Genomic DNA, 14,430 nt, shown 5'->3' on the forward strand with positions numbered 1-14,430 from the left:
TGTATCAAAAACCTAATGTAAGAGTTAAAACTATAAAAGTCTTAGAAGAAAACGTAAGGAAATCTTCATGAAGTTGAATTTGCCAATGACCTCTTGGATATGACAGAAAAAGCATAGACAACAAAAGTAAAATAGATAAATTGGATTACATCAAAATTTTAAAAGTTTTGTTCATCAAAGGACGCAATTAACAGAGTGAAAAGGCAATCTATGGAATGAGATAGAACATTTGTAAACCATCTATCTGATAAGGAGTTAATGTCCAGAATATATAAAGAATGATTACCATAATGTAGTGTTGTATCTCTTTTCAAGGGGAGTCGATATAACACTGTGTTATTTACATTTGGCAGATGCTAGATTTACTTGAATAATCAGCCTTAAACTTCCCTTTTTGTTTAATTCTCAAATAATCTCATAAGTTTCCTGAAAAGGCCATAGTTGTGTGTGTAGAGAGGAAGAGGTAGCAGAGGAACAACCACCTGTCTCTAACTAGGATTGTGAGGTAGCTGTTTACGTAACACCCTTGTGCCTTCAGAAACAACCAGACAAGGTTTCTATAAATCTTAATTCTACTTGATATTGGAGTATTACACGGTAAATCCTACCTTAGGGCCAGATGGGTAAGATGACACAGAGCACATGGTGCAATGCTCACCTTATTACAGAATGCCAAAAACCTGTTTCTCAAAGGGAAAATACTTGTCAAAGAGAGTAAAACTTTGCTTTCTAACCTTGTGTTATTCTCCTGAAGATATTTTTAACTTGTAGGGGAAGTAAGATATAGAAATTTGTCCCTCACTCTGGCATCCCTCAGACCACTAGACCCCAGGAAATTCACTGAGATGTCAGGCCTGTGCATTTGCATGAGATTAATATCTGGCTATCTGAGAAAAATGAGTCTTACCAAGCCATCCACTGTATTATTCATTTTTATAATCTCTTCCCTTCTATGAATTAAATGTCATTAATGTCATGTGGGACAGCAAAACAATCTAGGTCCCTTTCATTTGTTAATCCATGCAACAAATAGTTATTGAGCATTTATTTCATGTCAGGCTCCTTTCTTGGCTCTGGTGAGACAATAGGACACAGAGTAAAGTCCTTGCCCTTGGGAAGTTTACAATCTAGTAAAACAGACAATAAATACCATATAATATAACATAATATTGTGCAACAGCTTGAAAAGTAGTATTCTAAAGTAGAAGCAGGAGACAGGGAATGGATAGAGGGGTCACGAACACATTTTGACAGATTTACATTCAAAAAGAGATTGAGAGGAAATGAGAGAGGGTCTAGCACTTTCAAGGCTTGATTTTGGACTTCTCAGTCTCCAGAACTGTGAGAAATAAATGTTTGTTGCTTAAGCCACCCCGTTTATGATATTTTTGTTAGAGCAGCCTGAATAGACTAAGATAGTACTCTATGGAGCTTAGATGCCTGAGACCAAGTTAGAATACTAGAATTGTGTGTTGACCACTTCATTTATGCAGTAGTAATCAGGGACGTGGACCCTTGAAAACTCTTAGGGGTTTACTCAGATCAATTTAAATAGATTATCCCATTCCGCTCTTACTCAGGGCAAGAGAAGTTGCTATTTTTGAGTTATAATATCTCTCCCCAGCACTCTCCTCAGAGCCTTAGCTACATCCTTATTCCGGAGAGTATAAATCAAAGGATTCAGTGTGGGAGTAATGATGCTATAGAACACAGAACCAACTTTGTCTTGCAATGGAGTGCGCTGGGACCTGGGCCTCATATATGAGAAGATACAGGCGCCAAACCAGAGGGAAACCACAGTGAGGTGAGAGCTACAAGTGGCAAAGGCATTTCTCTTACTCCCTGATGAACGCATCTGAATGACACTGTGGAGGATGAAGGCATAGGATGTAGAAACCAGGAGGATCGGGAGGAGAAGAAGTAGGACACTGCTGATGTACACTGTGTTCTCATAAACAGTGATGTCTCCACATACCAACTTCACAACAGCTGGAGACTCACAGTAGAAGTGGTGGATTTTCCAAGGCCCACAGAAAGGGAACTGCATCAACATCACTGTGTAAAATAGGGAGTTTATGGATGCTCCCAACCATGACACGACAGCCATCATCAGTCCCACCTTTCTGTTCATGAGAACAGTGTAACGCAGTGGATGACAGATGGCAACATAGCGGTCATAGGACATGAGAGCCAGGAGAAGACACTCAGCACCACCCACAGACAAATAGAGGAAGTGCTGGGTTGCACAGCTCACAAAGGAGATGGACTTCTTGCCAGATAGGTAGTTGGTAGCCATCTTGGGGATGGTTGTGGAGACATGAATCAGATCCATGAGGGAGAGCTGGCTGAGCAGGAAGTACATGGGTGTATGAAGCCGGGAATCAGCACAGATGAGGAGAATGGTGAGGGTGTTGCCACTCACTGCAATAAGGAAGACCACCATGGTCACAGAGAAAAAAAAAAGGTGGGTGAGTGAGTCATCAAAGAGCCCTTCAAGGATGAAGTCTGCCAGAGAGGTCTGATTCCTCTGCCACATCTCCCCTTTCTCAGTCCCTGGGGAAACAGGAAGTGGAGATGAAGTGAGGTGTCAGAAATACTGGGGTTCAGCATACCTGACAATACAACCTTTGGATCAACAGAAGAACTTTTGGAAAAAATTTTTTTGATTTCTAATTATTCAACCATTCATATTATTGAAATAACATTTAAAAAGAGAGAGAGAACTTCAAATCTCTCTTCACAAACACGGTCACTCTGAAATTCCAGAATATCTAGGCTCTAAGTGCCAAACTTCAAAACAAGAGTCTCCCTCATTATAATAGGAAGAAACATATTTACACATATATACACTTTTGTATATATACACTAAATTTTATATATAATATATATATATAAAGTATACATATATACTTTTTGATTTATTATATCAGTCACAGATTAACAAGAGAAGCTGAACCACTAAGAGACTTATACATACATATAAACATACATTTAATGGATTGTACAGAAATTTGACCTTACACAATAGTGAAAACTGGTTAAGCAGTCTATGTAATGCCATCACCTTTGTGTCTGATGCTGGGACTTGAAGTCCATGGGGCAAGCAGTCAGGAAGGAAGATGGGTATAAACTATGGTAGATCAAGGGCAGGCAGGAACCCACAAGTATGACCTGTAACCCCACAAGGTAGACTGAAACCCATGTCAGTTCTTGTTGCTTCTGGAATTGTTGGTATGGTTGGGTTGGTAAGGTTGGTATGGTGATCTTGCAGAAGCTGGGACCCTTCTTAATGAGACTAAACACACACCTAGCCCAGAAGTCACAGAAGCTAAAAGAGGATTCAGGGGAAGGTAGAGCAATTTCGGGCCCAGCTGCTGCTTCACAGAGATGAGGTGAATCAGCAGGTCAGAAACAACGTCTGTAAACTGCAGAATGGCTGATTCCCTTCTGTCTCTTAATCTCCCTGAGAATCTTTCCTGTGGCCCATCTTAATCAGAAACATACAAAAATAGGAGTTCTAGGAAATGTAATTTATCCTAGCCAAATTGACACATTACAAAACCACCAGAGTCCATCCCCTGTCAATTTGGCGCACACGCACATCTCCTTAAGCCACACTTAATCTCAAAATAAACGCAACAAAGTCATCCTTCTGCCTAACATGATATAACTATCCTGCATACAACCAAAAATATGCCAAATATTCATATAAAAACAAGGAAGAAATACCCTTACTATTGTCCACAGAATGAGTCATCCTATCCAAGTGTTAACCCGTTCTGTGGATGTCAGTTAGAACACTTGCTCAGTCACTCCTGTTCATGCAAATGGACTCACAAACAAAGTGGTTGTGGAAGCAAGGATGGAGGCTATACATGGGCTCAGCAACATGGACTTCCACTCACCAAGGCAGATCTCACTACAGCCACTGCTGGGTGCCCAATCTGCCAACAGCTGAGATCAACTGAGTTCCTGATATGGCATCATTCCCCAGGGGAACAGCCAGCTACATATTGGTAGACTGATTACACTGGATAGCTTCCATCGAGGAAAGGACAGTGCGTTGTTTTTACTGGAATAGACACTCTGGATACGGATTTGCCTTCCTTGCCCATGGTGCTACTGCCAAAACTATCACCTATGGACTTACAGAATGCTTTACTCACCATAATGGTCTTCCATGAAGCTTTGCTTCTGACTAAGGAACTTATTTCACAGCAAATGAAGCATGGGAATGGGTCCATGCTCATGGAATCCACTGGTCTTACCACATTCTCCCTCACCCTGAAACAACTGGCTTGATATAATAGTGGAATAGGGTTTTGAAGACTCAGTTACAGCAATAGCTAGTTGGCAACACCTCGTTTCCCCTGTTAGGACAATGTCCTCAGGATGAAGTAAATACTCCTAATGTGCATCTAATTTGTGGTGCTGTTTCTTCCATCACAAGGGCTTATGGGACCAGGAATCAAGAAGTGGAAATGGGAGTGAGTTCTCTCCCTATAACATTTATAACTGTGATCCACCAACATAATTTTTGGTTCCTGTGTCTGCACTTTTAGGTTCTACTGGTTTAGAGGTCTTAGTTCCAAAGGGAGGGATTCTTCCTCCAGGTGACTCAACAACGGTTTCATTTACAGAGAATTGAGACTGCCACCCTGCCACTTAGGGATCCTCATGTCACTGAATCAACAAGCAAAGGAGGTTACTATATACTGCCTGGAGTGACTGATCCTGACTAGCAAGGAGAAATTTGAGTTGCTACTAAACCATAGGGATAAAGAGGAGCATGTCTGCAATGCAGGAGATTTTCTAGGGTGCACCTCTGTACTCAGATATCCTATGATGAAAATCAGTTAAAAAATACAATTCACAAGGACTGCTAATAGCCCAGATCTTTCAGGAATGAAAGTTTGGGTCACCTCGCCAGACAAGGAACCATGACCAACTGCAGACAAAGGGAATATGGAATAGGTAGTTAAAGAAGGTAGTTATATACACCAGCCATGACCACGTGAGCAGTTGCAGAAACAAAACCTGTAATAGTTATAGGCATCTCTTCTTTATTTTGATCTGAATAATTTGTACATATACATTAACTAAATATTTTTGTTTTCATCCCCTCTGTCATCTTTTTTTATAACATAAGATATATCGATATAGTTAGGTTCATATCTCAGTATTTAAGTTATAGGACATAAAAGGGGGTTATGAAACAGATAGGAGTAGAATGATTTTCAGCTAAAGACAGAAAAAGGATATTTTATCTTCTTATGGGAAAAGGGTTGGTATGGTTTATATCCTCTTCTTGGGAAAAGGTTAACATATTTTTGGTTATACCATGTTAGGTGGAAGGATAACTTGGTATCGTCTTTATGTGGAGATTAAGTATAGCTTAAAAGATGTGTATGGATGCCAAGTTGCATAGTGATGTACCTGAAAATAAAAAAGAGATATATCTTCGTAGACCTGAAAGCCTTCAAATTATGGATAAGGCTGATAAAACTAGGACTTTAACATTTAATCAGCCAAATTTCCCAATTGGCCCTTTATCTAATTCTCACATGAATACTGATCAGAATGAGAGCTTCATCTCCATGGGGAAGCCCAACTCAAAAAATAATAATCTAAATTGGTCCCCAAAATATACATCCTATCCCTTTTTGTGTTTTTCCTCCTAAACACCTCCCTAGGTCTTCATGCATTCCACACTATCTACTTACTGTTTAATGCAAAGAACTCAGAAGTGAATGTATTCTCCAGGGTATAATTTGACCAGTAAGAAAGAGGTCACATGTATTATCTTTCTCCATATTAATACAGCTTAGGATCCTCCTTGCGGTTGTCCCCTCACATTGTTACTTCAAATTCAGCTTCTTGTGGACTAAGGGCCCAAAGTTCCCATGCTCCCTCCAACCCCATGAAGACATCCACACATTTCCACTTACTTACATATTCGCATATTTCCCTATCTCTTTCCTCATTAGTTTCCATCTTTCTCTATAAATCTCCATAGTGTAAGTTTTTCCACATCTGATTCATGTCTCTCTTCCTCCCTTAGGCAAATTACCTAATAATTTCCCATTCTGATTTGTGGCCCTCAGGTGACTTTTTTCCTCTGCCTTCTCAGGCAGCTTTCTTCATGGACTGACCAATATCACCCTCTGACTAAAGGGATGGGGAAATGAGCTGACAATGGCAGAGGATGCCTTGGTTTCTAATAAAGGTTTCCTGGATACCTCAAGCCCCAACCTTACCTTACCTGGAATTTCCTCTGCAGACTGGTGGGCAGAACAAGTATAGTAGTGAAATGGAGAGGTCCACACTGACTCACATATTGGCTACTAATCATCCAAAAAGTCTCTTCTGAAGTGCTCATCAGACTTCCTTCTCTAACCCTGGATATCTCCATTTACTGGTGGAATGACATAGAAGGTAATGTCCTACACAGTCATGATTGTTTACACTAATTATCTAGTGAGAGAGCATCATCAGGAGCAATAGTACATGAGTTCTGTAATGCTTTTGCAATGTGTGCTGGGATTTTGAACTTCATCAGCACTCATCAGGACAGATTAAGTAACTGAATCTCTTTAACCTCTACTACTTGGGCCTTTGAATCACGCATATGCTTCCTTTGCCTCTAAACATGTATCTAAGGTACCTCCCCATCCCCAAATGGCAATGAAATCTTGGGCAATAAGAATTTCTATTAATGTTATCTGATTAAGAATCTACATTTAACATCAGCTTAATCATCAATGAGTCCAGAGTCAAAAGAAAATCTGTTTTGGATTTTCTGCTATTTTGGATCATTCAAGGAACTCTCTTCTTCACTTTACACCTTTTTTCAAAATTTATAAAATCAGAATTTTCCTCTAGCACTGGTGTTTTTAGAATAAGCCCCTTCCTGACTGTGTGAATGTTTCCTCAGCAGGAAACATAGGGATTATGAATGAGGATAGACTTGGCCAGACATGAGCCAATCATGAGGGAAGAGAAGCACCATCTGTGAGAAATAACATGCCCCTAAGCCAGAGGACCTATGATGTCAGCTCAGGCAAATTGAGGTTACTAAATATATGGCATCAGGGATTCCAACCCAGAGGACACATCCTGAATCTCTTCTGGAAACCATTACTCAAGATGCCAATTAGACTTGCTGTATGCATTGGGATGAGCAGTCCCAAAAGGCTTTCTTGGAGTTTGTTTTTAGGGGTCAGGGGAATGAGATATTTCAAGGAGTGTGGCTCTGAGGATAACATGGGACTATCCTCTCCAACGGCCAATTAACTGTGAAGACAAACAATTCCTAGAGCCCCTGGCTTGTTTTTCATCTTGGAACCCAGATCTCTCTAGCCCCTTTATATCCAACCCTTTTGAGAATACAGTTGGAGAGAGATCTAATCTCTATTGCCCACAGGACACTTTCAGGGTTTCCCCAAGTGCTATATCATAGAAATCAAGGAATAGAGGCTAGCAATTACCACTAGCATAACCTACCCTAGCTGTTGGTCATACATACATAATTTTATAGACTACATTAATATAACATGTGAAAAGATTTCAGATACAGAAGAAGAAAATGGCATATCCATACATCTTCTTATTTACTCCCATCTCATTCTAATACGGTGCTCTTCCTCTCCACTATAAGGATATGTCGAGCTATTCTTTCTTTCTCTATCTCATCTCAGATGCTAAAATGTCTTACTTCACTGAGATTATCTTGTTTATTCTTTGAGTAGGTTCAATGTATCATCACTTTCTTGAAAACTTACTGTCTAATGCTTTTTCCCAGTGCTCTTTCTCACCAGAATATAATATCTCTCTAGTTACGGCAGCTATGGAATTTATATAATTCATTAACTTATTTGACAAATATTTGATGGGCACCTGCTAAGTCCCAACTGCTGTATTGGATAGCATGTGTACAGTGATTAACAAGTAAGCATGGTCCCTCCCCCATGAAACTTACAGGTAGAACTAAGAAATAAACAAAAATAGTATATCATATCAGGTTACAAATTTGTATTAATCCAAGGATTTCATCATCATGGTGGCATAAGAGGATCCTTTTGTCTCTCCCCTTCAATCTACAGTGTTTAAAACATCCATAACCCAGCAAAGGCTACATTGCACCACACACCAGGACACTGGAAAGAGCCACACAATGGTACATACAAAGGTGGGTGAAATGGAAGACACAGAGGTTGCTAAGTGAGGGAACAGCAGAGACAGAGCACAGGATCCCAGACACCTGGCTGTGGCAGCTAAGCCAGCTGCCCCCAGCCTCAGAGAACTCATCAGGCAGCAGCAGAGGTGTGTATGCAGCTCCAGCCAGACAGTGGCTCCAGCACCTGCAGCCCCAGGAAACAGAGCAGCAATGGAGGTGGAGCCCTGTGATCTCAACCCCCTGCCCTTAGCACAGAGCCTAGTAAGAGTGGCAGAAGTGTGCATAAAACTCCTACACCTCAAATGCAATGGCTCATGGGACTACAAGGTAACAGGCAACAGCTGAGCCAGTGCCCCTTGAACCAGGCTCCCTCCACATCCTCCCCATAGTCCCACCACTGCGGTAGAGCTTCAGGCCCAGGTGATCTCAGACATGGCTGAGGCATGAGCCATCCTTGTGCCCCTTGTGTCAGCAACCACAGTGACACCAGCAACAGCAAGGCATCAGTGACCCCCAGATGTGCTGGCAGCAACAATGAAAGTATCAGCAATAGCCCAAATACAGATGCTGGAGGTTGGAAGTTGCAGATACTCAAATACAGCCAGAGGCAGCTCAGGTAAAAGAAACCAAAAACTAGCACTATAGCACCACCTCCTGAAAAACAAAAGAAAAGCTTCTAATCTCCAAGCAGTTGAAAAGTTTGAATCAAAACAAAACAGGACATAAATACAAATCATGTTTGCTACAGAAAACAATTCTCCAGAAACCAAACATAGAGTCATGTAAGATTGTGATCTAATTGATAAAGAATTCAAAATAACTGTCATGAAAAAACTCAACAAGCTATAAGAAAACTCAGAAAGGCAGGTTAATGATCTCAGGGATAAAATCAATGAACAGAAGGAATACTTTACCAAACAGATTGAAACTTTAAAAAAGAACCAAACAGAAATTCTAGAGCTGAAGAACTCAATAAATGAGATGAAGAATGTATTAGAAAGCACTGGAAATAGAGCAGATTATATGGAAGAGAAAATTAGTGAGATCGAAGACAGAAACATAAAAATGATGCAGGTAAAATGAGGAGAGAGAACTAAGACTTTTTAAAAAGTAGAAGTTCTACAAGAATTATCTGACTCCAATAGAAAGGGAAACATAAGGGTAATGGGTATCCCAGGAGAAGAGAGACAGAAGAGAGTAGAGAGCACATTTAAAGAAATAATAGCTGAGAATTTCCCAAATCTGGGGAAGTGAATATGTGAAGAGAATAGAACACCAATTATCTCAACACAAAAAGACCTTCTCCAAGACATGATAATAAAAGTTTTCAAAATTCAATGACAAAGAAAGAACATCAGGAATGGTGACATCAGCATCATGGCAGAGTGAGTTGTTCCTTTTGTCTCTGCTCTCTACGTTACAAATAGTAGAATGACCATTGACCAACAAATCACTCCTTGCACAACACACCAGAATGCCTGGGAGATACACACATCTATAGATCTGAAGGTGGATGGACTGGACCTCCAGGAGCAAATGGAACTAGGGAAGCAGTCCCTTTCCCCTCCCCCAGCAGCAATGATCCAAAACACAGATGCCCCTGGAAGTGGCAGTGGCGCCCTGACTGGAGGTTTCAAGGAGCACACTGGTGCATGCCAGTAGCCAGAGGCTTCAAGAGCAGACATGGCACTCTCAGCCCAGCCGCTGCCCCCACCCAGTGGTGGCAGGTGGCACACACGACTTGAGGCTTCAGGACAGATGGTAAGGCCAGTGACCCAGCCCCCTTCATCTCCCCTGGCAGTGGTGCTGGCCTTTCCAGCAGTGAGGACAGCATCCAAAGACAGATATCCCTCGCAGGGGCAGTGGTGCCCTGACCCGAGCTTTCAAAAAGGACACTGGTGCACATCAGCAACCAGAGGGTGCAAGAGCAGCAATGACACTCATGGCTTAGCCTGTGGCCCCCCTTAGTGGTACCAGGTGGCACCCATGACCTGAGGCTCCAGGAAACACAGCAGTAACAGTGACCAGCCCCTTTCTCCTACCCAGGCAGCAGCAACTCCAACCCCAATCTTTCAATAGCAAGGGCTGCATCCAAAACACGATACCACCAGCAGGGGTGGTGGTGCCCTGACATGAGGTTTCAAAAAGCACACCAGTGCATGCTACAGACCAGAGGCTGGAGGAGCAGCAATGGCACTCATGGCTTAGCCCTTGCCCCTCCCCCAGCAGAGGCAGGTAGCACCTTTCACCTGAGGTTTCAGGAGCCACAGCAACAACCATGACCCAGCCCCCAGTGGTGACACCCTGATACTGGCTCTACCAGCAGTGGGGCTGTATACAAGACCCTGGGCCCCTGCAGTAACAGGAATACCTGTGAACCCAGCATCCCTAGAAGTGGTGCTTCCAGCACCCCCAGATAACCTAGGAGCAGCAGGACAAGTGGTGCACAAAAAGCAGCACCTGAGCTCATGGAGAGCCCACAGAGAGCCAGTGAGGAAACACAAGACCTAGGTGACCCTGGAAGCAGCTGAAGTGCTCACAGCCTGGTGACCCTGGTGGTGACACCAGACACAGCAGTGAAATCATAAGCACCCAGGCACCAGCAACCTTGGAGGCACAAGAAGGGCACTGACAATGTCTCTGGCAGAGGCAGTGGAGGGTGAAAAATGCAGGCTCTCAATACAATCAAACGCAGCTCAGAATCAAAGTAGCCAAAGCCTTACCAAAATAAGAAAGGTGTTTACTACAACAAATGTGGTGGCAGTGGATCAACTCATCAAGAACTTTAAAGATCTACAGTAACATGGTAGAACAGAAAGAAAATGACAACTATCCAGAAACCAAACTTGAAGTCACAGAAGATTACAATCTAACTAACAGAGAATTCAAAATAGCTGTCATGAAGAAACTCGACGAGTTACAGGAAAACTCAGAAAGTTCAATGAGCTCAGGAATAAAATTAATGAACAGAAGGAATACTTCACCAAAGAGATTGAAACTCTAAAAAAATCCACTCAGAAATTATGGAGATAAAGAACACAATTAATGAGATGAAAAATAAAGTAGAAAGCATTGGAGATATAGCAGACCATGTGGAAGAAAGAATTAGCAAGCTCAAAAATAGAAATCTAGAAACGATTCCAGTGGAAGAGGAGAGAGAACTAAGATTTTTAAAAAACAAAGAAATTCTATGAGAAATATCTGAATCAATAAGGCAAAACAACATAAGGATAATGGGTATCCCTGAAAGAGAAGAGAGGGAGAAAGGAGCAGAGCTTATTCAAATAAATAATAGCTAACAACTTCCCAAACCAGGGGAAGCAACTTGATATAAAAGTACATGAAGCTAATAGAATTCCTAATTATCTGAAAGCAAAAGGACTTTGGAAGGCATATTAATATTAAAACTGTCAAAAGGCAATGACAAAGAAAGAATATTAAGGATGGCTAGAGAGAAGAAAATAACTTACAAAGAAACCTTCACGAGGCTACTTGCAGATTTTTCAGCAGAAAACTCTACAGGCCAGCAGAGAGTGGAGAGATATATTCAAAATATTGAAAGACAAAAACTATCAGCCACAAATACTCTATTCAGCAAAGTTATCCTTCAGATATGAAGAAGAAATAAAGGCTTTTGCAAACAAACAAAAGCTGAGGGAGTCCACCACCACTAGACTTGCCTTACAAAAATATTGAAAGCAGCCTTCCTACCTGAAACAAAAAGGCAAAGGTTTACAAAGCTTTGAGGAAGGTGATAAATATACAGACAAAATCAGAAAATTAAAACTCTATCTCAGAATAGGTTAGTAAACACTTAATTATAACATAAAGGCTAAAGGGAAAGAAAGCATCAAAAATAACTCTAACCACTTCAATTTGGTAACAAACTCACAACACAAGAGATGATAATTTATGACAACTAAAACATAGACTGGGAAGAGGAAAAGGATGGAACCTGGTAGGCTAATGGAGATAAGATACTACCAACAGTGACAGGACAAGCTCATCTCTGAGCTCTTTTATACAAACCTCATGGTAATCACAAAACAAAAAATCCAAGCACTTACATACTATAAATAGAGGAAACTGAGAAACACATCACAGAAAATCACCAAACTGAAATGGTAGACAGAAATACAAGGAAAAAGAAAGAACGGAAATACAGAACAACCAGAAAACAAAAGACAAAATGGCAGTATTAAGCCCTAATATACCAATAATCACTCTAAATGTAAATGGATCGAACTCACCAATCAAAAGACACAGAGTGGCTAGATGGATTAAAAACAAGATCCAACAACATGCTGCCTCCAGGAGACCCATCTTAACTCTAAAGATAAACATAAGATCAGGGTGAAGGGATGGAATATGATACTCAAGGCAAACGACAACCAAAAGAAAGCAGGCACACCCATACTTATATCACATAAAATAGACTTCAAGCCAAAAAAGATAGCAAGAGGCAAAGATGAACACTATATCATGATGAAAGGGACATTCCACCAAGAAGACATAACACTTATTAATATATATGCACCTAACACAGGAGCACTGAAGTATATAAAGAAACTATTAGAAGAACTAAAAAGAGAAATTGACAGCAATACAATAATAGTAGGGGGCTTGAACACCCTTTTACATCAATGGATAGATCATCCAGCCAGAAAGTTAATAAGGAAACATTGGCCTTAAATGAAACACTAGACCAGATGACTTTAATAGATATATAGAGAACATTCCATCCAAAAGCAGCAGAACACAAATTCTTCTCAAGTGCACTTGGAACATTCTCAAAGATAGACAATATGTTGGGAGGAAAAAAATAAGCATCAATAAATTTAAGTAATTGAAATCATATCATCTTTTCTGACAACAATAGTATCAAACTATAAATCAGTTACAAGAAGAAAGGTGGAAAGTCACAAATACATGGTGACTAAACAATATGCTACTGAACAACTATTGGATCAACGAAGAACTAAAAGGAGAAATCAAAAAATGCCTGGAGACAAATAAAAATTAAAATACAACATACCAAAATTTGTGGGGTACAGAAAAAGTGGTAATAAGAGGGAAGTTTTTAGCAATACAGGCCTACATCAAGAAAAAAGAAAAATTTCAAATAGATGATCTAACAATGCACCTAATGGAATTAGAAAAAGAGGAACAAAAAAAGCTCAAAATCAGAGGAAGGAGGAAATAATAAATAACAGAGTGGAAATAAATCAAATAGAGACTAAAAAATGAAAATAGAAAAAGTCAATGAAATAAGAGCTGGTTCTTTAAAAAGATAACAGAATTGACAAATCTTTACCTAGAGTCACCAATGAAATAACAGAGAAGCCTCAAAAAAATAAAATCAGAAACAAAAAAGGATAAATTACAATGGATACCACAGAAATACAAAAGATTGTAAGAGCACGCTTCAAAAAGCTATACACCAACAAACTGGATAGCCTAGAAGAAATAGATAAATTCTTAGAATCATACAAAGTCCAAACTGAATCAAGAAGAAATAGAGAATCTGAATAGACTGATCACTAGAAAGGATATCAAAACAGTAATAAAAACCTCCCAAAAAACAAAAGTCCAGGACCAAATGGTTTCCCTAGTGGATTCTACCAAACCTTTAAAGATTTAATACCTATCCTTCTCAAATTCTTCCAAAAAATTGAAGAAGAGGGGATGCTTCCTAACTCATTCTATGAGGCCAACATTACCCTGATACCAAAACCAGACAAGGACAATGAAAAAAAGAAAATTACAGGTCAAAATCATTGATGAACATAGATGCAAAAATCTTCAAAAAAACCTATCAAACCAAATACAACAATACATTAAAAGGAGCATACACCATGACCAAAAGGGATTTATTCCAGGGATACAAGGATGGTTCACATCCACATATCAATCAACATGATAACTCCACATTAACAAAATGAAGAATAAAAATCACATGATCATCTCAATAGATTCAGAGAGAGCATTTGATAAGACACATCATCCATTTATGATAAAAACTCTGAATAAAATGGGTATAGAAGGAAAGTACCTCAACATAATAAAGGCCATATATAGCAAACCTACAGTTAACATCACACTCAATGGTGAAAAGCTAAAAGCTATCCCTCTTGAAAAGGAACAATACAAGGATGCCCACTTTCACCACTCATAACGTATATTAGAAGTAACAGCCATAGCAATCGAGCAAGAAAAAGAAATAAAAGGGATCCAAATTGGAAAGAAAGGAGTAA

General features: G+C 40.0%; 1 protein-coding gene across 1 annotated transcript; it reads right to left on the reverse strand.

Annotated features, from left to right (window-relative positions):
* Window positions 1–1,157: 1,157 nt before the first annotated feature.
* LOC101388382 (olfactory receptor 2AE1) lies at window positions 1,158–2,536 on the reverse strand. The gene has a single exon (XM_004442845.3). It carries the CDS (start codon window positions 2,534–2,536, stop codon window positions 1,595–1,597), a length of 942 nt encoding a protein of 313 aa, XP_004442902.1. The 3' UTR covers window positions 1,158–1,594.
* Between the last annotated feature and the right edge of the window lie 11,894 nt (window positions 2,537–14,430).

Source organism: Ceratotherium simum, chromosome 26 (assembly GCF_057802395.1).
Source record: "Ceratotherium simum simum isolate JZ-2026a chromosome 26, ASM5780239v1, whole genome shotgun sequence".
NCBI lineage: Eukaryota > Metazoa > Chordata > Mammalia > Perissodactyla > Rhinocerotidae > Ceratotherium > Ceratotherium simum.